Raw genomic sequence first — 25677 nt, 5'->3', positions numbered from 1 at the left:
AGAAAGCAAAGGGGATTGATCCACTGAGCAGGGCTGTTGTACTGCTGTACAAAGTTTGAAAAAGTGGGCATAGTGAGTGAAGTTATTGTTCCGTAATCCACGTCTGACTCAGTGTTAGGTCACCTGTAGGTCATCTGAGATTACCACCTCATTTTCTCACTTCTTAATCACTGCATTCTGCTGCTGAGGACCTGCAAGGTGCATTTGAACTCCTCTCTGTTCTGTACTTTATATCAGAGCAGTTCCTACATTAAGGGCTGCTCAAATATTTTGCATAAGGGGTTTTTTGGTGGGCTGAGGGCCAAGGCAAATACACAGACAAAAACTATACAAATGAAGGTGATGCAGGAGGCCTAAGGAGTGCACCTTGTTGAGTACAAAGGCTAGCTAGTAACTGTTAGCCTTACATTTTGGCACTAGGATCTAGGATCCCTAGGAAACATTGTTATTTAGCATTATTAGTTTCTGTTGTTACAGTACATGTTTAGTTAGATAGAGAATCTTTAAAGGGCCATGTTTGATGTCTGCATGAGTTTATGTACAAAACCAATTAAATTAAACAAGTTGCTTTTCTGATTGTATTTTCAAGACTGATGTATATAAATGTATGTAACTTCTGTCCTAATTGGTGGTTCTGTATTGAGTCTCAATCAAAAAAAGAAGCAGTCCAGACTGGAACACTCCTTTATAACTTCAGTGTGACTGGGTGGAGCTAACCTGCTTTAAGTTGAATGGGCAGATATATGCAAATGCATTTGTTTCTGTGACATTATAAAATCAGTGAGTTCAAAATGGGCCATTTTTACAGCCTAATTTCTATATATTCTGTATAATTTAAATTCTTTGTTGGCACTTAAACATCTCTTTATGTTGATTTCTCAGGTACATCCGCTCAGAGAGGTCCATCATTTTGGTGAACTTCTGCCTGTCCATACTGGCCTCCAACGTGCTAATACTAGTGGGACAGTCCCAGACACTCAGCAAGGTGAGTGCATGCATGTGGGTATGAATAGCTCTGTAAGACAGACTGAAGACCAAATTTCCCCTAAAGCCAGGCAAACCCATAGAAGTCACGGTTATCACCTGTGATAAGACAAGCATAGTTTAATAGTTGCTATCAACTATTCCAAACTTGTATCTCACTGAAACAAGTAAAGAAATTCTGTTGAAGGTGCAGATTGGAAACTTTAATCAGTAACACATCTATGTTTATAAGTAGAAGAGGAGATAGTTTAGTGTGATTTGAATACGGTGTAATATTATTGTCGTAGTTAACTGAAGAAAGGGCCATTCTTTACATTCTTGCCATGTTTTTGCCATTTCTTGCCATTTAAACAAATGGAATTTGTAGACCTGCTGATGCAGAATGCAAAGCTAATTCATTGTAATTCATTGCATATGCAGTTAAATATGTAATTTGACTAGTACAGCAAAAGAAAAGTGACTTCTAAGAGTTAATGCTTCAGTGTAAAATTATACATTTTGTCTTTCATCTACACATCATCATCCATGCCTATGAATCATTAATCCTCTGTCACTCATACTCACCATTGATGAAGTGATACTATTCTTAACAAACTTAAGCTGTTACAAAAATTACACTACACTTGTTGTTTGTACTGTTACTAGCAAGGTGAACGCAATCGTACGACTCGTCCTGCGGTCATCACCCCCGATTTGCCCAGTGAAGACGATGAGGTGCTGTTAGCTTGGGGTTTAGGCACTGAGGTAGGCACCAGGAAAGCCTGGCTTAAACCTTATGCTGCGTTTACATTGTGATGGTAGACAGTGATGGCAAACCAGATGTCCCATATTTTTCAATGGACGGTGTGATGATGATGGAAAATTGGCTACATGGACACCAAGTGTCTCATAGTGTGGCACAGCTAGTCATCTATATAAAAACATCAGTGTTTGACAGACTTCAATAAAATTTCAGTCTCCATGGCAACGTTTACATGGCTGCATGTCGCCACTAGTCGCAGTCCATCACTGTTTATATCACTTCTGCACTGAGACAGAACCAAGTTTTCAGCATGTGAACGCAGCATTACTGAGACCTGAGAAGGACCGATAGAAAAGCAGTTAGCATGTGCTAAGCCTGACTGTGGAAAGAAAGCTAATAGAAGACCTTCCCAGCAGGCTAGCCTCAGAAACTCCAGAGGTGGTGGTGCCATTCACTGCCAGCCTGCGCATGTTAGTGCTGTCCCTGACCTGTCACGACATAATGTAAGAGGCCATGATAGAATCTCAGGGAAATGGCAAGTCAAGGGCCGATTTTTTTTTAGACTGGCAGCTGGAACAGGCGGCGTTACTGGGGCCTCCAGGGGTCAGCTTTGTGTCAGCTGTGTCAATCACTGTAAGAGGGTGTGAGTGTGGCCACTGAGGCAGAATAGAGAAAAACACTGCCCCTCAAATTGAAGTAGTCGCTTTGGGCTGAAACGGAAACCAGAAATGCTGAAAGAACCTCAGCGTTGATTCAGCCGCTCCTTTTCTGACGTTATCTTTGTCGTGAAAGTATCGAGGGTGTAACGATTTTAACAAAGCATCGAAAAATCAAAAACAGTGTAGAGTAAGTTTAAAGCTGTATTGTCAATAGAGCTGCAGTCGACATAATCATTTAATCTGTCGACTTTTCGATTAATCAACTAATCTAATGATTGTTTCCGTTTTTTTTAATTAGATTAGAATTTTTTTTTTCTTTTCCATAAAATTTAAAACAAAAGCTTTTCATTGTTTATTAAAATCTCCAAACTGTTAATAAAAATTTTTTAAAAACTTTCTTTTTTTAATTAAAATCTTTCATTTAAAAAAAACAAAATTATTCCTTGCACAAGTTAATTCTCACTGAAACAGGAACATAATTGTTAGATTAGTCAATAAACTGAAAAATCAAACACAGTGTACAGGAATTTAAATCTGTACTGTCAATAAGGCTGAAAGTATGCGATTACTTTTATAAACGGTCTATCTACTGAGTCTTTTTTATTCGTTGATCAGTCTAACGATTATGTTCCTGTTCAGTGAGAATTAAATTATTATTTTTTGTAGACTTAGAGAAAAATTATAATTTAACTTGTATTAAAACAGAAACATAATTATTAGATTTGTCAATTAATGAAAAAATCAAAAACAGTGAATTTAGGAATTTAGATATGGTCAATTACGTCTATAATCGATTAATCACATTTTTTTTCCCTTGATTAATCAATTATTTGACTAACATAACAATTATGTTCCTGTTTCGGTGAGAATTAAATTATACAAAAAACCTACAAGAAATGTTATCATGCATTGCAGCAGGATTCTAGTTCTGCATGTTCTGACTTGTTGCTTCTGCTTGTGTAGAAGTGCTGAAGTACTGAAGTATTGAAGTATTCAAGAGTATTGAAATCATTCGGCATTAATGCATGTGGACATTATATGGTCCCTATGTTATATATTTTTTGTAACACTATACTTAAACTCTGCTGCATAGCACTGATATAACCATCCCATATGCTGTCACAAGTTGTCATCGCAGATTTTGTTCAGTAATATAACAGTGTCATATTACCATAACCGTCTTGGCCGATGCCATCAAGTTTGATGTTATGACAAAAATAGATTTAGCAAAAGTTAGCATGTGGCACAAAAGTACCAGTAATGATAACATGAAACTCTTATCTTACTGAATACAATTTGTCATGACAAGTCATGACAGCATCTCCCATGACATGTTTACTGAATGGTTATGTCGGTGTTGCGTAGTAGGGTTTAAATAAAGTGTTATCTTTTTTTTTAGTAAACTACACTTCGACAGTAAAAAATCCACATTGACCTTTTTTTGTAGTTGATGTTACTCATTTGGCATCTTAATGGCCATCTTGCTGCATCCTTTGAGAGTAAAGTGGGTGGGGGTGGGGTGGGATTTATGCACACACCCAAAATCAAATGGCTGAGCTTTTTTTCAGTATATATAGGTGATGCAATTTTTGGAAGCTTATTTTGCTAGAGGGCTGATGCCCTCTGATAAAAGTTCTGTTTGATCACTTTTGCTTTTCTAAGCCAAGCCAATCTGTGTGGAATGTAATTAGAGCTCTGTAGTCTCAACACCTTTTAAGACCTAGAATATCAAAAATCGAATTAAATCTTAACCTTAGAATTGAAAATTGTATCAACCCAGAAAATATTGTATCGTTACACCCCTACAAAGTACTAGCTTTAGAGTGGACTACTTAACTTGAAATTAAAAGCCATTAATTGCCATATCCCTCTCATCTCCGTTCATTTGTAGAGCGTAAATCATAGTTAACCTTAGTGGCTGAGTACTGTAATTGCATAGTGATCCTAAGCTTTTTGCTAACGCTTTTAGATAGTATGCCCCCCCCCCTCTTATCCTCTTTTCATTTCTCTTTACTGTGCTCTGGAATCACTCACCACTGCCTTAGAAGATGAGTGGCCCGTGTGCTTTAGTCCTTCCACTCCACACTGAAGTAGCCTCTGAGCTGCCACACTAGCACTCTGTAATGGCTGTATTCAGTGGCTGTATTCACAGCAGCAGTGATGTTAACTGTACTAGTGTGTTTCAGTTAGAGTGGGCTGTCTCTAATAAAAGCGACCTTCCCGCCCTTTCCCTCTCTCTCCATCTCTAATCTCAGCACACCTCGTCTCTAAAGAACGGCTGAGACCTGTTAGCATGCATGCTTACATCTGTGGACTGTCACTCACTCGCTCCCACTCATTCTGTGTCCTTTCTCTCCCTTCTTCCCTCTCTCCCTTCTTCCTCCCTTTCTCTCTGTCTTTCTCTCTCTCTCTCTCTCTCTCTCTCTCTCTCTCTCAGGGGCTGTGCACTGTGACCGCTGCCTTTCTGCATTTCTTCTTTCTGGCCTCTTTCTGCTGGGTGCTGACGGAGGCGTGGCAGTCTTACCTTGCCGTGATTGGCAAGATGAGGACACGCCTCATTCGCAAGCGTTTCCTGTGCCTGGGCTGGGGTAGGTCACTCTCTCTCTCTCTCTCTCTCTCTCTCTCTCTCTCTCTCTCTCACACACACAAACACACACACACACACAGGTTTGTTTTTCTTCAATAGCAGGATGTGGGGTAATACATATGTCCCATATGGGTTATACATTTGTATATCCTTGTTGTTAGATCAAAGCCTCACTGTAGCATATTGAGTACTACCCCAGAAGGACAGAGGAAGCTGGGGACAGGCGTTTGGGCAGCAGACCTGTCTGACTTTTATTTCCAACAAACACTAACAAAACTACTGCTTTTTGAGCAGCGTATCGCAAATAATCATAAACAGTGACTTTTCAAATAAAACAACAAATAAACAGTAGACTTTTCCGTTCTTTCTCATTAACATATGAGCTCCTCAGCTCGGCTGGTGTCATCTGCTGTTTGGTTGCCTCTGTCCTTCTTCTCTCCACTCTGCTTTTTGAAGGATGAGTGATAGGGAAAGAGAGAGAGAGAGAGAGAGATAGAGAGGAAAGAAAGAGAGATAGAAGCTACACTCCCAAGCCTTCCTGGTCGATTCGCCACAGCCACCGGTTTCAAAGCTGAGACTTGTGGCGGCCATGCTCTTTGCGGCCACAGACGTGCTCTTTGTGGCCCACAGCCGCTCCTTGCAGCCCTCAGTGGCTCCAGTTTAAAATTGGCCTCAGGCCTGGAGGAGTTAGAGGAGTAGATTTTTAAATCAAAACTTATTTACTTCTCAAATTGCCAAGAAACTTTAGATACATTTGACCTTAAAGCTGCACTTCGTAAGTTTTTTGGACCACGTCATGCATCTTCACGCATTAATATCATACACAGTCTCCAGAAGAAGATCCGGCTCAATGTTCGAGTCTCAAATGCAAAATCAACATTTTATCGATAAAGATATAATGACAATAGCAGCTCATTCACTTACATCAGGGGTCGGCAGCCCAAATGTTAAGACGAGCCATTTTGTCCTTAAAGCAGGCACCATTTAAGGTGGAATGGGTAAATTCTAATGAGAAACTGACTTCAGCTTTGTGACTTTTTAGTCTTTGACAGTTTCTTGTTGCAGATTAAACATATCAGGAAACCAGCTGGAGTGTTTATAAATGCAAATAAGTCTTCAAATTATCAGTGATCGTCTTAAATCTTGCTCTTTGCCGTTTTGTTAGCTACTAGCTAGGCAAGATTGTTTTCTGCGTTGCCCAGCGGTGACCAGCAGTTTGCGTACCAACCTGCAGGGTTAAAGGTCTGTGAATTAGCAGTTATACATTAACTCCAGCATTTTTTAACCTAAAAATCTAATTCTCAGGGCAGTAAAAGAGTCGCATGCGGCTCCAATGCTGCATGTTGCCGACCCCTGATTTACATCCTCGAAGGACATGTCCTTCAGCATATTTTGACTTCTGAGTTCTCTTTGAATACACATTCATAATCATCAGATTCAACCGCTTGGGGAAGAGGTCCGAAACACAGCCAGTGTTACAAAACGTCGTTCCGCATATTGCGTGCAATTACACATTTCCACCAGAGAGGTCTCCAAATCTCCCAAACTTACAGTGCAACTTTACTTCAGCAACAATCACGAAGACACAGAAAATAAAATATTGTTAGCCACCATGTAATAAAATATGTTTTCATTAGAGAAAAGTTTTTTAGGCTGTTGGTGATTGTGTGATAGACATTTGGACTAGCCACGTCATGAGATGTGAGATGTTTCCTATTGTAGTGAAAAGTTCTTACCCTTAACTTTAAACCTAACTTTAACCTGCATAAACAAAAAGACATTTTTCCATGGTTTTCTTACAAAGGCAGGACACTATTGTCCTCAAAATGTACGGAAACAAACACACACACACACACACACACACACACACACACCCCGACACAGTGGCTTAGATAGCCTCTTCAAAGCTCAAATGAGATTTTCAGTAATATGGCCTCACACCAGGCACAAGTTAACGTGACGGACTGCACCACTATGCCTGCTTCTTTCTCTATTCAGATGAGTGACACAGTGCAGTATGGCATGCCACTTCTGCTCTATTCAACCCTGTGACGTTCCACAATCTGGCTTCTCCATTCGCTTCAATGCAACCGAATGACACACCACAATATGGCATGCCACTTCAGCTCAGTGTTGTTGCTGTATTACTAGTCACAGATGTCGGATCAGAGATAAGAAATGTATAGGATAGCATCTTTCCAGCGTAGGCGAGATCCATGGAGATATCAGAGCAATTACAGCCCTACGTGGATTCGTTTTGAGCCTTATCGATCCAGCTATCTAATCCATTAATTCAGAGATGTTCTCGGCTGATACAGCGTTAGATTGGCATTTTTCCATATTAGAGGGGCATAGATGTGCTGCCACAGGTCTTGACTAAGACATCCACTGTATGATGCGTCATGAAAATTGCTTCAAACAAACAAATGAAACGGTTGCAAACTGTATTCCGATCACCAGAGAGTACACATATCTGATCTTCAAACCCAGAGCCAGTTGTTTTACAATGCTAAGATTGCACAAATTATATGTTTGAGTCTCTTTCATTAGCTAATTGTAGACGTCTGTCTGCTGCATTAGAATGAAGTATGTGTAATTATTAACAGTGCTACTAAACAAATGAGTTTTCTATCTCAGTGTGCACTACATTACACATGAAAATGTATTTACAGATGTTTGATTCAATATTTCATGTTTTTCAAGACCGATAAGAAGTTATTAAATTATGTATTGTAATTACTTATTTCTAGCAGTTTCTTGTTGCATTATCTGCCTCAATATTTAATCACTGCTTTTCAAATATGAAGCATTTTGGATGTTAATTGTATATCAACTTCATTCTCAATGTAACAGAGCTTTCTCAGTTATTGTGGAATAATTTACAGCTGTATTCACTACCTTTGGACATATCCAAGCTTAATTTTTCCAACAGACTATTTGAAACCTGTCAGGTTACACAGTACCAGTACATATTAGCATCATTTTACACAGGTGTCTGAATACTAATTGGTGAGCTAATTTCTTGCCCAGAAGCTCACTGGACAAAAAAATAGTCACCTGTGGCTGAAACGTTCCTAATAGAGTGTAATACCTCCACGAGCATGAATAACAGCTGAGATTCAAATTGACATGGACTGGACAAGTTTCTGGATTTAGGTAACATCAGTGTTCAGCTAGTCTTGCATCAAAGAATTGTGCAGTTCGGCCAGATTTTCTGGCGTCTTACTCATTGTTCCAGGTAGTCCCACAGATTTTCAAGAGGATTCAAATTTGGGGATTTTGCAGGCCAGTCCAGATGTGTGAATGCTCCTGAATGTTCATCATGCCAATCAGTCACATTCGCAGCCTTATGAAGGCGAGAATTGTTATCTAATACAGGAATACAGGGATAGGAATGTTATGTTCCTTAGTAGGATGATGAGCAAAAAGCAAAACCTGGTTGTCCAGCAGATCAGTGTAGGCCAAAGGATCCATTTCCATGTCATTAAAACACCCCCAGAACATCACAGAGCCTCCTCCAGCTTGAACCACACCTTGCGCACAGTCCTTGTTGAAGGTTTCCTGAGGTCTACGATGAACATGACGCCTAGCATCATTCACATACAGGCAGAAACGAGATTCGCTGACCAGATAACACGTTTCCAGTCATGAATTGTCCAATTTTTGTGTCTCTTCGCCCACTGTGACCGGGCAACTTTGTGAGCAGAAGTGAGCAAAGGCCTCTTGCATGCCACTCTTCTCCACATGTTCATGGTATACGGTTCTCTGCGGAGTGTTCTTTCAGAAATTGGTTGTGAAGAACCTGCGTTGAATTCTAGAAGCAATTCACTGCACTGTGCCACCTCTTCTCAATCTATGAATCCCATCGCACACCCTGAAGGTATTAGCCCAATCATCCTCATGCAATGCCTGCAGGAGCCTGAATTTACTTCCACCTTAAACACGCAAGGCGACAATTTTTTTTTATTTTTTGTCCGGGAAGCTTATATTGGTGTTATATTATTGGAAATAGTGACCAAACATTTAAACCTTAGTGTATGTGTTGCTTTAGTGTGTTCAAAAGTGGAAACAGAGATAATTGTATGTTTGTATTTAAGTCTAAAATTACAATTAATAAAAGCAATTGTAACATCTTATAACAAGCAGTTATCACTGTGATATTGTATCTTGTTGAGGGCAGTTCGCAGACTGCTGTTTGTTCATCTGATGAAGCAGACACTGATATACAGTCATTTGCAAAAGTATAGGCACCCTTGGTCAAGTTACGTATTTTGGTTGATTTTCTAAGTAGAAACAAGTTAACAAACTCTACAGAGAACATACATACACTGCACATTGTAATGCACAGTTACTGTGTGCTTGCTGAATTTAACATATTGGAAATAAAACATAAAATGTGGCCTGTGCAAATGCTATGGCACATTATGGCATATTTCAACCTCAGCAAATAAATAAAAAAACTTATGTTAGCTTATTTTCACTTAGTTAGCAGAACATGTTGTTTGACTGGGAGTATTCTTCTGTCCTCCTGCATTTTTTTTTCCACACCAACTGCTTTTGTAACTTGTGTGCATGAACAGAGCATAAACTCCTAACAGCAAGAGTACAGCAATGGGACCAATGGAGTTATGATCTTGTTGGCCTAGTAGTTGCACAGCAGTTCCTGCATGTGTGTCATGATGATAATGACAAGCTCTGCTAGTGTCACCTTACATGAACAGAACTTTGTGATTGTGATTTTAACCCAGTAAATAAGACTGCTGTTAGTTCTGACACATATTAAACTGTTGAACTGCAGGCATCAAACTCAGCTCTTTTTCCCTCTCTCTCTGTTAATGAATTAGAAAACTTGTTTGCTGCATGGAAAGTCGTGCAACAAGGGCTATAATTTGGAGGCTCACAAACTAATTCAGCTATTAAAGAAGGACTGCATGTTTAAAAATATCTCCAGTAATGGTCACCTACCCATAATGTGGAGGAATCACTAGAAAACAAGAGCTACCGTTCCACCTCAAGTGCTTCCAGAATGAAAGCTGCATGGTCACTGAAGCATACGTCTTGCATCTAGTGTGAATTCCTAGTTAAATTCACATTATATCAGTACCATGTTACACATTCTGGCCTACTACTACTGTTATATGTGATGTTTAAGCAATAGAACATGAGAGGGAGCGTGTTATCGCGAAATAACATCACGGCTGTGATTTGGTTGCAGATCATCACAGCCATGATGTAAAAATGTAACTTTTTATATTTTAAATAAATAAAGTAAGAAATAAATAAATTGGGCCGTGAAAGTGGCATTTAATATGTTTTAATGTTAGCAGTTCCTTCCGCCAAATTATAGTTCCTTAACAAGCGGCTTGTTGAGTAGAGTAACGTCACAGTAACGAGCTCCGCCCACTCGCTGCTGTCAAATGTGATCTTAAAAGTATCCATTTTCTGTTTGTGCACAAAGTAAGAAGCAAAAACATTCAAATGGCTTGAGCGTCTCCTACAGCTGTCAAAGTTGTTGCTTAGCAACATCGTCTCAGCGGAGTGATACAGTGTTTATGAAAAACCTGTGATGTTATGGCGAAATAACAGCCAATCAGCTTGCATGCGTTATACTGTTGTATAATATGTCATATTCCATGGCACAACATCCCTTCCCCCAGCCTCATCAGACAGAATTCATGAATTTGCGATCCATCATTTTTTTTTCTTTTTGTATTTTCATCCATTAAAGTTTTCTCATTTCCATTCCCTGCATCCATTATGTATGGTTATGCAGTCACTGGGAGACCCCCTATGGTGGTAGAGAAATGCATTGTGAATGCAGAGGCCAGTAAATCCAGATGTGATATTCAGTTCCTACCAGTAACATCAACTATCTGTCTTTCTTCTGCGTTCACCAGCCTGCCTTCAAGTTTTAGTTTTCAAAAGAGCAAAGATACATCTTTCAAGATACATCATCAAAAGGGAGTTTTTCTAATGTTTAAACCAAAAACTCTCGATCTAGAGACTTTTGTGACACCACTGTAGTAGATCATTAGGCATGTTTACAACTCATGAAACAATTGTTACATTTTTTCATCATGGCTGGAGTACCCCTGTTTAAATCTAACAGGGTGACCCCACGTTTATAGCTAAACAACCTCACATTTGGCATCTTTTAAATGGGCTGGACTGAGTACTCCAACCCTTCCATTTGATTGTCAGAACCTTTAGGTCCACTGCAGTATTTCTGCACAGGTGTTGTAATAAAAAGAACAGTTTACAGAGAAATGTTTGGTTCAGTGTGAATAGAAAACACTTATTTCTGTCTCCTTCCAGCTGCTTTTCTGTTTTCTGTTTGGGCAATGTAGGCAGGGCCATGTAGGCATTACATGCCTTTGGTTCTGGATCTATAAATAAGCAGTAGGATGTTGATAAAAGACACGCAATAATAATTAACAGAATAGGTGCCTACGGGCGCTGCTCTTATTGGTGTATGAATTTAAAATTCATTTAATGATTGTAATAAGGCCTTCTTAAATTGGCTACAAGTGTTAAATAAGCCTCTCTAATTCTGTCTAGTGGTTTCTAAATAGGCTTTTCAGAAGGCGATAGCCTATAGCTTTGATGTCAAATCCATCAGAATGCTAATTTACCGTGTTTACCTTGTGTGTCAGTCTTTGGAAGCCAGAGCTCAGTCCATGTAGTCACTGCTTTAAAACCATTGCACACAGTTAACTCTCAGCCCACCTGGTAAAACTGCCTGTGACTCATCTTTTTCCTTACCATTTTGCCTAAATGTGTTTTTTTCTAATAGCGTTTAATTTATGGAGTTAATCAGAGCATTGTTAATTACATGAATATTTCAGAGGCATGCTCATTAAGTGTGGTACGTGGCACATGGACAATGGGAGGGTATAATTGATAGGTCCAATTACCACATGACTAAACCTGACTGCGATGGCAAACGCATTAGAGATGGCAGCGACTCTCTCTAAAGTACTGCACTGCTACACTGTAATGCATTACATTTAAAATTCAGGTATTCATTTTACTTGATTCAAATGTGTGCATAATTTCCACGTGAATAAAATATATTACATCAGCACAATTATTGGCAGAGTAAGTAAACAGAAAGACAGAATTGTGTGTGTGTGTGTGTAATATGTATTATTCATATGGTAATAATGTACACGTTTGAATCTAGTATATTTAATACATCACTTTTTTCTGTTTAGCAGAGAGTAGAGCAGAATGTAACATTTTGGATTATGGTAATTCTTTTTTTTTTATATTTGGAGGTTAATAATTGTTTTATACAAGAAACATCTCTGCTACAAACCTCCCAGTACCTACCGTTTATAAACAGTTTGGCAGAAAGTAGCGTGTGCAAGGGTTACTTGCCCCATTGGCAGGGTAAATTGTAACAGATAAAGCAGTTAGTTGTAGCATTCAGTATGAAAGTCTGATAAATTGATACACAGACAACTAATTCACACAATACAGTTCTGTTTTGTTTGAACCAGACAAGCTTTCCAACCTAAACACGTAAAAATATCTGTGTGTAAAATGTGGTTTAACCACGAAATAATAGCAAATATCAGCATAATAGAACAGAAATATTCAACCCCATTCCCAAAAATGTTGGGACGCTTTGAGAAATATAAATAAAAACAAAATTCAGTGATGTGCAAATCATGGGGTTGTACATAATTTCATGTACACGACATCTATAGGACATTAATGATCAATTTGTGAATAAAACATCATGGCTGTGTTCCAAACTGAAGAAAGCAGTCTCAGTGTCTTGCTTCCTGTGCTGTCTCATAAGTCAGTGCCTGAAAGGCAGCGTTGTGATGAAGGTATCTGCAATGGACTTGCAAACTAGTCCCTCTCCTCCACTGTGCCAGCGCTGGTGTTTTATTCTACTTTTTCCCCCACCGGTGCTGATTATGGGTAATGTAAGGCAGCGAAGCATACATCAACACTTCCTTCAAAAAAATGGATAAATGGTGGAACCTCAGCAGGCAGCATCTTATACAAACCTTTGATTCGGCATGACCGGGTGCCCCCAAGTCTCCAGCCTCAGAATACTGCATGAGTAGGCAATGTTTATTATGTTTCAGACACTGCCAGTGTCACTGAGGCGAAGCACTGCTCTTATGAACCCTCGTAAGCTGTTTGACTGTTAGTGGATATTTTTTTTTGCCTACTAAACATTTACAGGCCAGTTCCATGAAGTGCTTTGCATCTAAAAATGAACTGTTGTGAATTTATTTATTTATTTAATTTTAATATGGGCTTCTCTTGTTGTTTAAGAGACTAACCCGAAAACTAACGCTGTCGTGTGAAGGCTGCGTCTGCTCTGGCTAGCTCTCACTGTGACTTGTTTACATGCTTCAAAAAGGTACCATGTTATAGGAATAAAGAAGGTGATTCAAATAATTTGGGTTTGAATTCTTATACCGGCAGCTCAATAATTGAAAAACATATGAAAAAAAAAAATCATTGACCTGGGGAAATCTCAAAAAAAACTGTCTGAGTGCTATAAAACTTGCAGATGTGGAAAAGAAAGAGACCAAAGCATGTTTGGTTTGAACCTGTTTAAGTGCATGCAGGAACCTAGCCCCCTCTAGAATAGTTACCAGAAGTTGAATAAAATGACTGATACAAAAAAGGGGAAAAAATGACAGCATGACAATTATAGCATAGGAAACTATAAACTGACAGGGTATTATAATCATATTATGTGTTAACACATAATTATGCTTTCACTTTTTGATTTTGATGTGGAAAGTGTTACCAAACCGGTCAAACTCTCATTTAAAAAGGGAAAAAATTTGACAGGAATATGTCGGTCCACTGCTTGTTTTGCATAATAAGTAAAACAATATTTTCACATTGTAGGCATTGTGATCCATATTTCCTCTCACCAGCACTGTAAAGAAATCTGATTCTGTAAGTTTCTCTACAATGAACCTAAAACTAACCCTGCTGTGTGGAGGCTAACCGTGTGTACTGGCAGCACAATAATCGAAAAACACTCAAAAATAAGGACTGACATGGTGAAGTCTGAAGAAAAATCTGTCCGATTGCTATGACAACTTGCAGCTGTGGAAAGGAAAGAGACCAAAAGCATGTTCGGTTTGAACCTATTTAAGTGCATGCAGAATATATATAACATATTACACGTTAGGTTGTGCCCCACTCTCACCTCCCATCATATCACAGGGTGAATGCATAGTAGACACATGGAATTCTTTGAAATGGACATTTTCTAAATACGGTGAATTAACACAATACGCAGTAGAAGCTCTCAACTGGAGTCTCTCGAGTGCTCTACAGCATACAGTCTCAGAATCCTCAGAATGAGGAAAGCGCTTCTTAACAATACGCTTTTAATGAGATATCTTTGTTTAAATGGCTGTAAAATTGGCTCGTGATGGATTAACAATAATACCTCATTCTTTCTGCTTCTGTGAAATGGGGACATGGATATGAGGAAACATGTGAGTGATATTATACTGGTGTGAAAGGTTTCATAAAGAACGAATTCGTGCATACATTATTCATTTTAATGATCCATATTATAGCCTGTACATGTGCAGCACTCAATCCACATAGAGCAGTGTGAAATTGCGAAGGTGAAAACCAATACAAAGGTGATTCTGACAGCACTCTTGCGTTGAATATGTTCCTATTGATAGCTCACATGCATAGTGGAGCCCTTGAGGTAGTACTATACTTAAGCACTAAGTGTAGGTTCTGCGTGGGCGTCAGGGGGGTGCATTGGTGGGGGGTGGGGGTGTATATGTAGTATGTAATAGGCCCTATAAAACGGCACAGACATAACAAAGGCACCAATGTGAGGACAGATTTTCTACCCCACCTCACTTCCAGTTTAAGCCATTGTTCTCTAGCGTATATAAAATGAAAAGAGCTGTGAAGTGTCAAGAAAAATGTAATATTGCTTCTTTTTTCTTGCTCAAAAGTAACTGTGTATGTACTATACTTTTTTTTTCCCATGCCATTATGCTGGTAGCTGCCTATCCCCGACAGGAAATACTAAGTTAGCACATTTTCCACTCGAGTTTCTTTTTTTCTTTGCCAGTTCTAGACATTTAACCACTTTCTTCCATTTTCATTTTCTCCTTTCTCTCTTTTTCTCCCCTCTGCAGGCCTGCCAGCCCTCGTTGTTGCTGTATCTGTAGGATTCACTAGAGCTAGAGGTTACGGCACAGCAAGCTAGTGAGTACCTTTTACTGCTCAACTTCAAATAAATCATATCTTGGCAAGTGAAAGCACTTTAAATGTAAGCAATATGCACTTAATGTCCAAAAGTATCCAGACATCAGCTACTTTAAGCTACACCCATTGCAGACACAGGCGTTCATTTGTGCACACATAGCTTGCCTAATCTCCCTAGAAAAGCACTGACCAATAGAATAGGATGCTCTGGAGCAGCCATGCATGAGTCCAAGGTCACCATACCCAATGCCAAGCCCCCCATCACTGGGCTGTGGAGCAGCGGAACTGCATTATCTAGAGTGATGGAGCTCCATCCAGTGCCTCTGGGATGAGTTGGAGTGGCATTTGTGATCCAGAATTAATCATCCAACATGAGCACTTGTCCTTACTAATGCTTGTGTGGCTGGATGCAATCAAATCCACACAGCAATGTTCCAACATCTAGTGTAAAACCTTCCCAGAAGAGTGTAAGCTGTTACTGCAGCAAAGAGGGAAAACCTCTACATTAATACTCTTGATTTCGGAAGAAATTATGGATGAGCAGGTGGCTACAAACCTTTAGACAAGCATCTAATATTGCACATTATGAGATAGTTGTAAGAATATTTTAAAGCGCTTGTATCACAGAAAACTGAATTTTCCTTGCTTTTTTGCTCTTTTTAATAAAAGAATTTTGTGCAATATGTAAACACTGTTTAAGTTTCAAATGCAATGTCTGAAAAATCAGTGCATTTCTGTATATAGTCATATGCAAAAGTTTGAACACTCACAGTTATATGTAACAATAAGTTAAGTTCCCTTCTACAGGGAACAAACTTAAATATAAATTTTTCTGCAAAGTTTACAATTTCTGTTCATTTTTTGAGCTTGACATATTGAAAAAATAAAACATGATACAAAACGTGCTGTAACTTTTGCACAGGACACATTTTATGTGAAGAAGAACCGTTTTGTCCTTTCAACAAAAATCAAACCTTGCAACAAATCCCAAACCCATGGGAGCCACAACATTATGTCGATTTTACCATCTTGGCTGTAAACATGTCATGTTTGTGCTTTGCTCCGCTTCAAGCTTTAGCTCAGCTATAGCCACTTTTCTCGCATCTCTGGCAGAAAACTTCTAATTTCTTATAAAATGTCTCACAATGTTCAACTTTATGAGGCTGAAGTCAGTTTCTCATTTACCAGCTTTTGGTGCGAATTTTCCCGTTCCACCTTAAATGGTGCCAGAGGTGTCAGACTGTAACCGCTGCACCATTTAAGGTGGAACGGGAAGATTCGAGCAAGAAACTGGCGAATGAGATTCGGACTTCAGCTTCACGACTTTTTAGTATTTGGCAGTTTCTTGTTGCAGATTAAACGTACCAGGAAACCAGCTGAGAGCTTATAAATGCAAATAAGTCCATTCGTCACCAAATGATCAATGTTCATCTTAAATCTTTCTCTTTGCCTTTTCGTTAGCTACTAACTAGGCGAGGTTGTTGTCTGTGTTGCTTTGGTGACCAGCACTCTGCGTGCCAACCTTCAGGGTTAAAGGGTGAATTAGCAGTTATCGGCTACATTAACTCCAGTGTTTAAGACCATTTATTGTTAAAACTGTGATGAACGATCAGCAGAGCTTTATTTTACTGCAAAGGATTATTTTATTTTTATCTAAAAATCTAATTCTGCTGTGGAGCTGCAACAGGGCAGTAAAAGACCCACCTGATGCCGACCCCTGATCTAAGAGATAAACAGAGGTTGGAAAATGAGAATTAAAAAACAAAGAACTGTTGTTGGTACATAAAACCACACAATCTCATTAGTGGAACCTACTTTATTATTCAGACTATTTCTAGGAAATGATCTGCCGGTGTAGTAAGGTAATTTCATTTTATGAGATCACTTTAAATAACTTTAACTTACCAATATGTCATTTTTTGGCAGCGTAACTCTAGCAACCTGGAGAAAAGTGAACGAAGGCTTAAATTCTGTCTTGTCCTTGAACTCTTAGCTGCCCAGTTACCAACTTTCTGCAGCTCTGTGAAGTGAAAGGCTTTTCTTTGTATTCTTCTGACAGGCCATTGATTTGAGCAAGTGCGCTACTTGACTAATCAGAGAGAGAGGTTGAAAACAAAATGGTCTTCTAGCCATTTAATTGGTCACGTCTGTCAAGTAAGGGCAGCCACAGAACTATGAGAAAGTGACGGGCAGAGTTTCTCCTCAGATGAACCTAACACTGTCCAACTGTCCCTCCAGAAAGTGTGTAGCCTACAGAAAGGACACTCAGCAGCATTGGCGTCCCTGTAGCCTTCACACTTTTTTACCAGCCGCTGCGTCCACCTGGGGGATGATATAGAGGAGCATGAGGAAGCATATTTCACCCTCTCTACACTGGACAAACAGAGAGAGAGAGAGAGAGAGAGAGAGAGAGAGAGAGAGAGAGATTGAGATTGAGTGACGGATGAGGGAGAATGTATCACTGATAATGATCAGTGTGGAGTCAAACGGAACAAAATACATTCTTTAGCCTCTCACTACTCACTCACTCACTCACTCACTCACTCACTCACTCACTCTCTCACTCACTCTCTCTTTCCCTTTTACTTTCTTCTCCTCTCTGTTTCCGTGACTCCCCTCTCTCTCTTTCGCACTCCCTCTCTCTCTCTCTCTCTCTCCCCAACAATTCATTTTCTCTTAGTTCCCTGTCTTTTTCTCACACTTTCCTCCCCAACACTCCATTCTCTCTCTCTCTCTCTCTCTCTCTCTCTCTCTCTCTCTCTCTCTCTCCTCCCCAACACTCCATTTTCTCTCTCTCTCTCTCTCTTTTTCCTCACTCTTTCCTCCCAACACTCCTTTTTCTCTCTCTTCCCCCTCTTTTTCTCACACTTTCCTCTCCAACACTCCATTTTCTCTCTCTCTGTCTGTCTCTCTCTTTCCTCCCCAACACTCCATTTTTTCTCTCTTTTTTTCATTCTTTCCCCCAACACTCCATTTTGTCCCTCCCTCCCCTCTCTCCTTTTCTCACACTTTCCTCCCCAACACTCGATTTTCTGTCTGTCTGTCTCTCTCTTTCTCTCTTTTTCTCACTCTTCCCTCCTCAATACTCATTTTCTCTCTCCCTCTATATCATTCTGTCTTTGACCCTTTCTCTCTCTTATTCTTTCCCTCATTATCTCTCATTTTCCCTCTCCCTTATTTCTCTCTCTCTCTCTCTCTCTCTCTCCTCTCTCTCCCCCCCGTTCTCCCTCATTCTTCCTCTTCATGATCTGAACTTGTTTAATTGCGCCTTTAATTGAAAGTATTCAGTTATTTGACAGCTGTTAATGTGTTTCTGATCTGTTGTTTTTTTGTCGCTCAGCTGCTGGTTGTCTCTGGAAGGGGGTCTGCTCTACGCTTTCGTTGGTCCTGCTGCTGTCATTGTTCTGGTAGGTGGCGTCATGCTCTGCACACTTTCATTGGTCAGATTCATCCAGTTTCCCGTCTTTGATGTTCTACAGTCTAAACAAGCAGCAGTTCTGACCTGAGGGAGTACAAACGGACACTAATGAAATTAGTCCAGTTCAATTTTGGATGTGTATATTTTCCATTAGTGTAGCCTGTTTTAATTGCTTGATTAAACTTGTTGAGCTGGGTGTGTGTGTTTGTGTGTAGTCTGGCCTCAGGTGTGAGAGTTATGAACGAGATGGTTTTGCGCTGTGTTTCATGGTCAGATGTGATTTGCATTGTTTGTGTCTGTGCCGTGGTAGTGCTGCTATACAGCCCACTCAGACAAACAGCTGTAAATGAGATTTGGGCATCTGGAGATGCTGCCCTCCTCCTGTGGGAGGCAAATTTAATTAATGGAAAAATAATTAATCTAGTTTTCAGCAAATAGCAGAACGATGTGATTGTCTCTCACCAAGCGTCTAACATGATCAGAATTTGAAAGCCTTGGCATTCGATGGACCTGCTGTTGTCTTTCCATTGATTCACTGAGGAAGCTGTAAACAGCTCTGTTTCAGAGCTGCACTTTAGAGCCTAACTTTACATCCTGGTGCTCTAGTGGAGATTTGCGGTGGTCATGTCTAAGTGGTCAGGCAGAGCTGCAAGATAATCAAAGGGTTCAGAAGGATAACACACGCTAAAATGTCACGACCATATGAGTGTCACTGCAGTGCTGAGAATGATCCACCACCCAGATAATACCTGCTCATTGGGGTCGTAGGGCTCCTGACCGTGGATGAACAGGGTAAAAGGAGGCTAATATATTGTACAGAGTAATTGTGTAATCATAGAACTACAAAGTGCACCTGAAAAAATGGTCTACACTACTAAATACAGTATATTGCTGCTGTTGGAACAAAACATTGTATCTACAAAATGACAACTTTACAGCAGAGGGAAAAAACATATCTTTCTTTCAATATAAGTCAATGGAACCAGACATCTTTACAAGCCATTTTGAGACATTTCCTTTGGTCCATTCATCATAAAATTTACACACAATGTAAAGGATAACAGGCATTTTCTAATTATGTCAAAAACTGAAAAACAACAAAAATGGAGATAGAAGGTTTTATTCTGACCAAAATATTAAAACAGTACCTTGTATCTCTGTTTTTGTGTTTATTTTTTGACATAAAAAGCTGCCTTTTACAGTGTGATGGACCGACAGAAATTGTCCAAAAGTGCTTGGAGTTAAATATCTTTACATTAACTTACATAAAAATTCATAAGTGTTTTTTTTCTTCTTCTGTAAAGTTAAGATTTTAAAGATATGCAGTTTTGTTTTGACAGCAAAGCTTTGCTACCTTATAGGTCCTCTATACAGGTGTACAGTTACAGACTGTAGCCACAAGTTGCCCTTTAGTTCATTCATCATTGACTGACACAAACTTTGCCTTGAAAAAGGCGCCGTTGTGTCTAATTGCTAACTATGTACATTCAAGGTGGAGCATAAAGGTATATGTGCCTAATAAAGTGGCCAGTCAGTGGACACAGTGTTTAAAAACCCCAGCAGTGGCTTTGTGTTGTCTCTGTATGTGCAGGCCAGGGCACCATCTGCTTTCCCCTACTAACCCCATCCTCATTCTGTAGTTTGCACAGGATCAGGAGTTTCAGCATAAGCGGGTGAGAGAGAGAGAAAGAGCGAGCGAGATAGATAGATAGCACAGGACAGAGGGATTACCGTCCCTCCATGATCCATCCGCTCATTTGCTCCCAGGCACAAAGCCAGAACACCTGTCACAGGCTGGTGGAGAGGCACTGCTGGCAGCAGGACACAGTGCCAGGGCTGGATCAGGGGTCAGGGGTTACAACACTGCTTTATTTTCCCTTTCCGCTAATTGTGTTTATACTATTTTGACATAAATATACCTGGAGACAGCCAGGGATTAGCCTGCCTATTTATAGACAGATACCTCCAATAGCATGAAGCACGGAAACAGCCTTGTATGGAAGCTTACATGCTGGCACCAAAGGAAGTTTCAATGGCATTTTACTTGAGTTAATAGAACCCTAAAAAAAGCAGCCGCTTGAGATATGGATCCCAGTGAAAACACAGATATAAAAACGAGAAGTTGTACAAATCAGCACATCAGTGAAATATACCTTTTATCTTCTAGGAGCCTTAGAAGCTACAGAAAGGTCACACCAAAAACAATTTCTGTGATATAAAGAAAGCTTAGAGATTAAATCTGCTGTAATTCTGCAAGAAGAGAAAAATACCTTTTACCATCTACTCCCCACAAGGCGACTGCAGAGTGCTAGCAGCTACAGCGTCATTTGGGGAGCCTAATCCTGCTTGCTTTGTTTTATTCGCACTGCTGGCCAACTGCCTATTGTTTTGTAGTGGTAATAATACAGTGTTCAGTCAGCTCTTGTCTGGCTGAAGGTTTTTCCTGTGGTGACTTTGTCATGAGTAAAGCCTCGTGCTGGTAGAACATTGTTAGAATGTATTTCTCTTTTTTATGTTGAGTTTGTACTGCTGCTTTGTATTGTTATTTAAATAAACAAGTTCTGTTGTCGGAAGAAAACCTTGGATCTCAAAAATGATTTTTCTCCTTTACAGGAGAAGGAAAAATTTTACTTTACTTTGAAAGTAAGTCAATGGAACCAGACGTTTTTCCAAGTCATTTTAGGTCATTTCTTTTAGTCCATTCATCATGAAATTTACATGCAATGTAAGGGGCAACAGGTATTTTTTGACAAATTATGTTAAAAACTGAAAAATGTCAAAAATGAAGATACAAGGTTTTCCTCCAACAACATATAATGTGTAGAGTAGGGGTCTGCACAGGTTATTGAACACTTGATTAAACATTCTAGGTGCCAGTATTCCAATACTATTTAGACAGACCCAGAGTAGGGCTCATTTTCAGACTGGGAGTACACCAGGCAACCTCATACTGAAAATTGCTGAATTTTCTGAAAATTGCTTATAGCTACAGTTTTACTTGCTACATCTAACTTATAAAAATGAGACTATATAAAAATCAGGGCTATATAACTTCAGGAGGGGGTGTGGCTGATTTAAGTCCAAAGTTACTACAAATATAGGCTTGGATGTATAATTTACAGCTTGTCTTTGCATTCTTATGTTTAAATGTGTGGGTTTATATATCGTTGCTGTCCAAAGAAAAACAAGTATCTCCAAAATGGCAACTTTACAGGAGAGGGCAAAAACGTTCTTTACTTTCAATGTAAGTTAATGTGAAGAGGTTTTATTAAAAGTGATTTTGGAGCATTTCTATTGGTCCAGTCATCATGAAATTTCAAATAGTACAAAGGGCAACTGGTTTGTTCAAAATAAGAAAAATAAAAATTGACAAAAATGGAGATACATTTTTTTTTCTTTGGACAGCAACGATATATTAGCCCAAAACCTGATCAGCCCACTGCAAATCCTCCTGACTATCCCAATTACCTGCTCTGGCCTGAATTGTGTTATTTGTTATGTTGCATCATGGAGAGTAAGGGAGAAACTCTACAGTGAAACACCAATTTTATGTTCTAACCAGGCTTTAAAATATGAAAAATCTAAAAATCTGCTCATATGTGTGATCATGTATTGCCACCATGAAACATAAGTAACCTGCAATGGCTAAAAGATTTCCCTTGGCCATTTACAAATAACGAAACATGGTTTCAAGCGCACTCTTGTGCCACATTTTCTTTTGTGGTAAAAGTAAGCATACAGCCTCGTTTAAGGTATTTATTTATTTATTTTTCATCATGACCCATTCTACCCACTAGCTAAGTCTTCCCCTATCACAAGATAGTACCAAGCTGAGAAGCTGAAGGCTTCTTCCAAGTCCAAGGAATCCAGTCGCTGCATCAAACTGCTGCTAATGCAATGTCATTGGACAGCTTGGTGTGCTTGGAGGACAGCACTAACTGCCAATTCTGTAACAGTGAGAGCGAGGTTATTTGGGACTCCTGGCCATGGAAAGCTGTGGCATCGCCAGGGATCGAACTCACAATCTCCCTAGGATAGAGCTAACACTGAGATGGTTGTACTGTGGAGCCTCCAGTGTTGTTTAATATATTCAAAACTACATTTGGCTCACAATTTTTTAATCTCCTTTTTTTTAATTTTCTCTTCAGTTAAATGAAGAGCTGTTCATTTACTGTTAAAGATACTCGAATATAAAAATGAATCAGAGTGCACATCCCTTATTTCCGTGTTTGTGTCTGTGTGAATGAGTTTAGGTATGAATGTCTTTGTGAATGCACAGCGTGAATTGTGAGTTCCTGTGTACCTGAAGCCAAATTCCTTGTATATGCAGACATACTTGGCCAATAAAGCCTGATTCTGAATTTTTGGCAGTAGTGCTAATGTTTGCGCTTTCAGCTGCAGGACAGCCTTATATTGCAGCTGTAAGCTCACACACTGTATCTCTCTTCCACAGGTGAACATGCTCATTGGAATAGTGGTCTTCAACAAGCTCATGTCTAGAGATGGAATCTCAGACAAATCCAAAAAGCAGAGAGCAGGGTGAGTAAAGCCAGAAAATACTGTGTCTATGCTTATGGTCTGCTGTAGGGTCCTCATTACCTCCCCCTTCCTCCTTCAGTGTTCATTCCCTCATGGGCTAGAAATATCCAGTCATCCGTGTAGCAAACTATGCTTTACATCACACGTAAATTCACATAAACACGAACACAAACTAGAGGCAGGAGGTATTCCAGTATAACAGTGAATACCAGTATGTAATTGTATGTAATATGTTAAACTTGAAAAACAGTGAACCAATCCAATAAGACCAAAACCAATAACCAATCGTAATTATTGTAACTCTCCAGGGGGTTCGCTTTGAGTGAGGAGTCAACTCACGACCCTTATTTTAGAAGTCGGGAGCGCTACGAGAAAAACCACCCGGCAGACACTAGAGGACAGCCTCAAGTGCAGAGCTACTGAGGGTCGGAAGAAAGGTGAAACTTAGAAAAGAAACCAAAGGGGCTAAGAGCTGGGAAAACAAACTAGACAAAGAATGAATTAAAAAGGGAACAAGGAATGAAAATGGTCACTTGGAGGAATTAAACCGTCAAACACTGCAGTGCTAGTGCGCTGTGCATTCCACTGCTATGCAGCATACCACAAAAGAGGATAATGGTTGTGCTAACTAAAGACTTAAAAGGATGACCTGAACTGAGGGCTCCCCAAAACCGAAACCAGAAAACTTTTTTTTAATCTCACCCTCGCCTCTCCCAAAACACACAGAGTGAGACACATTCAAGAGTTTTTTTTTTAAATACTTACAGTGGAGAACAGTTTGTGAAAAGCAAAGACTCAAAACTCAAGACGGATACCAAGGTTACTGGAGTTAGAGCAATGCGTGTGTGGTGGCGTGAACTCAAGACTGAGTGCTGAGCAGCATGTGAGCACCTTTTAAGTAGGGTGCCCACCGCTGCTACCGCTCAGACCTAATTACTCAGTCCTGGCTCTCCGGCCCCTCCTACCGGCCAGAGGTAGCCTAGCAGGTTGCCTGGACATTACGAATTATAATACCAAACCCAATTATTATTATTATGTTTTTAAAGATTTTTTAAAGCTGTTCGGGTTCATGCTTTCTTGGGGACAGGGCTGTTTGTGTTAACAATAATAATAACAATAATAATAATAATAATAATAATTCTTCTTCTTATTATTATTATTATCTTCAGTATCTCTACTTTCTACCTTCCTCTTAATAAGACTTAATTCTTAAGACTTTTTATCTCCCACCCCTTGACACAAACATACCGACTCAATCAGACACACTCCTGCTCACTGGAGTTATAAAATGACTTAACACAGAGGTGAATAATAACAGCTTCATTAGTGCACCTGCATCTCTATTGATCTGCTTTGCTTGTTTACCTGGAACTAGTTCTCTGAGAGACCCGTCATTAGCTTTCTGTTTCTTTGCTGTGTGGGTGATCTCTGCACGTACACTCACCCCAGTGGGACATCTCATGCAGTAAAAAGCTCTTTTCATCATGGCTGGGTTAGAGAAGATGGAGAGCAGAAGCGTCCTTTTAACACAGTTAATAACGTGAGTGAAAAGACATGGAGTATCAACAAAGTTCAGCATTAGCCTCCTCCTCCTACCTCTCCAGATCATAACATATTCTGTTTTATTTTGTGCAATGGAAACCTTGCTGTCTCCTCTTTGATTAACATAATGATGCTACTAGAACCCTGAATACATTCACAAATATAGATGAGAGCACTATGTTTTTTTAGCCAAACGCTCAGGTCTGCACGTCAAAAAGTGGAGCAGTGCTTTAGTGCGTGATCATTGATCTTGTACTGATAGCAATATGGGTCCAATTATATAGTGCTGCTGTTATAATGCGCTATGCATTCCACTCATAAAAACTGGAGTGGCACTCGTAACAGCAACAAATTACTTCTCCACTGTGGTTTATATGATACTAACACGATGAAATTGCTCTGTAGAGTTCCATAGACGAGTGGGTAGGAGACAATTGGTCTTACGTATTGAATGAGAAGCTAATCAGAGATGTGAGCTAATCTAATGACTGGATATTTCTAATTCTCCCTCCAGACAACAATCCATGTTGCAATTTCCCCCCCAAAATTGATTTCTGTTGTCTTAGTCTCTTGTGCTCTTTTAATGGGAATGTGGGGTTGATGCATTTTGGAAGCTACAATGACTGACTGGGTATTATCTTAGCCAGCACCTTGTATACAGAGTTTTGCTTTAGCGGCCAGTTGCCACACATGCAAACACACACAAATACACAGCAGGGCTCTACGATGTATATACAAAATACCAAGTTGTGATTATATTGCTGCATATTGTGGTTGGAATACGCTTTGCAATATGCTAAAGCACACTGGAGAGCCCTCAGTGTGAGCTGATTAAAGATGATTGTATTTGGACCAGAATTATTTACCTTGTAAATGAAGATGTTTTAAATTAGGGGTGCTGAAATTTTAATCTGTGAACACTTGTATGCAAAGGTTTGAGCATCCTTTCTCAAACTCCATGTTTTGTTGATTTTCTAAGAGA

General features: G+C 39.6%; 1 protein-coding gene across 1 annotated transcript in view; it reads left to right on the top strand.

Annotated features, from left to right (window-relative positions):
• The window catches only part of adgrb2 (adhesion G protein-coupled receptor B2), a 433057-nt gene that overhangs the window by 347890 nt on the left and 59490 nt on the right, over positions 1-25677 (top strand). Inside the window, exons 19-23 of the mRNA XM_036566254.1 lie at positions 883-985; positions 4823-4973; positions 15127-15196; positions 18537-18603; positions 23068-23153. Coding sequence (XP_036422147.1) covers positions 883-985; positions 4823-4973; positions 15127-15196; positions 18537-18603; positions 23068-23153 — 477 coding nt within the window. The remainder of the gene's footprint in view (positions 1-882; positions 986-4822; positions 4974-15126; positions 15197-18536; positions 18604-23067; positions 23154-25677) is intronic.

The sequence above is a fragment of the Colossoma macropomum genome, unplaced genomic scaffold (genome assembly GCF_904425465.1).
Source record: "Colossoma macropomum unplaced genomic scaffold, Colossoma_macropomum, whole genome shotgun sequence".
Lineage (NCBI taxonomy): Eukaryota > Metazoa > Chordata > Actinopteri > Characiformes > Serrasalmidae > Colossoma > Colossoma macropomum.
This window is presented reverse-complemented; position numbering and strand designations above follow the sequence as displayed.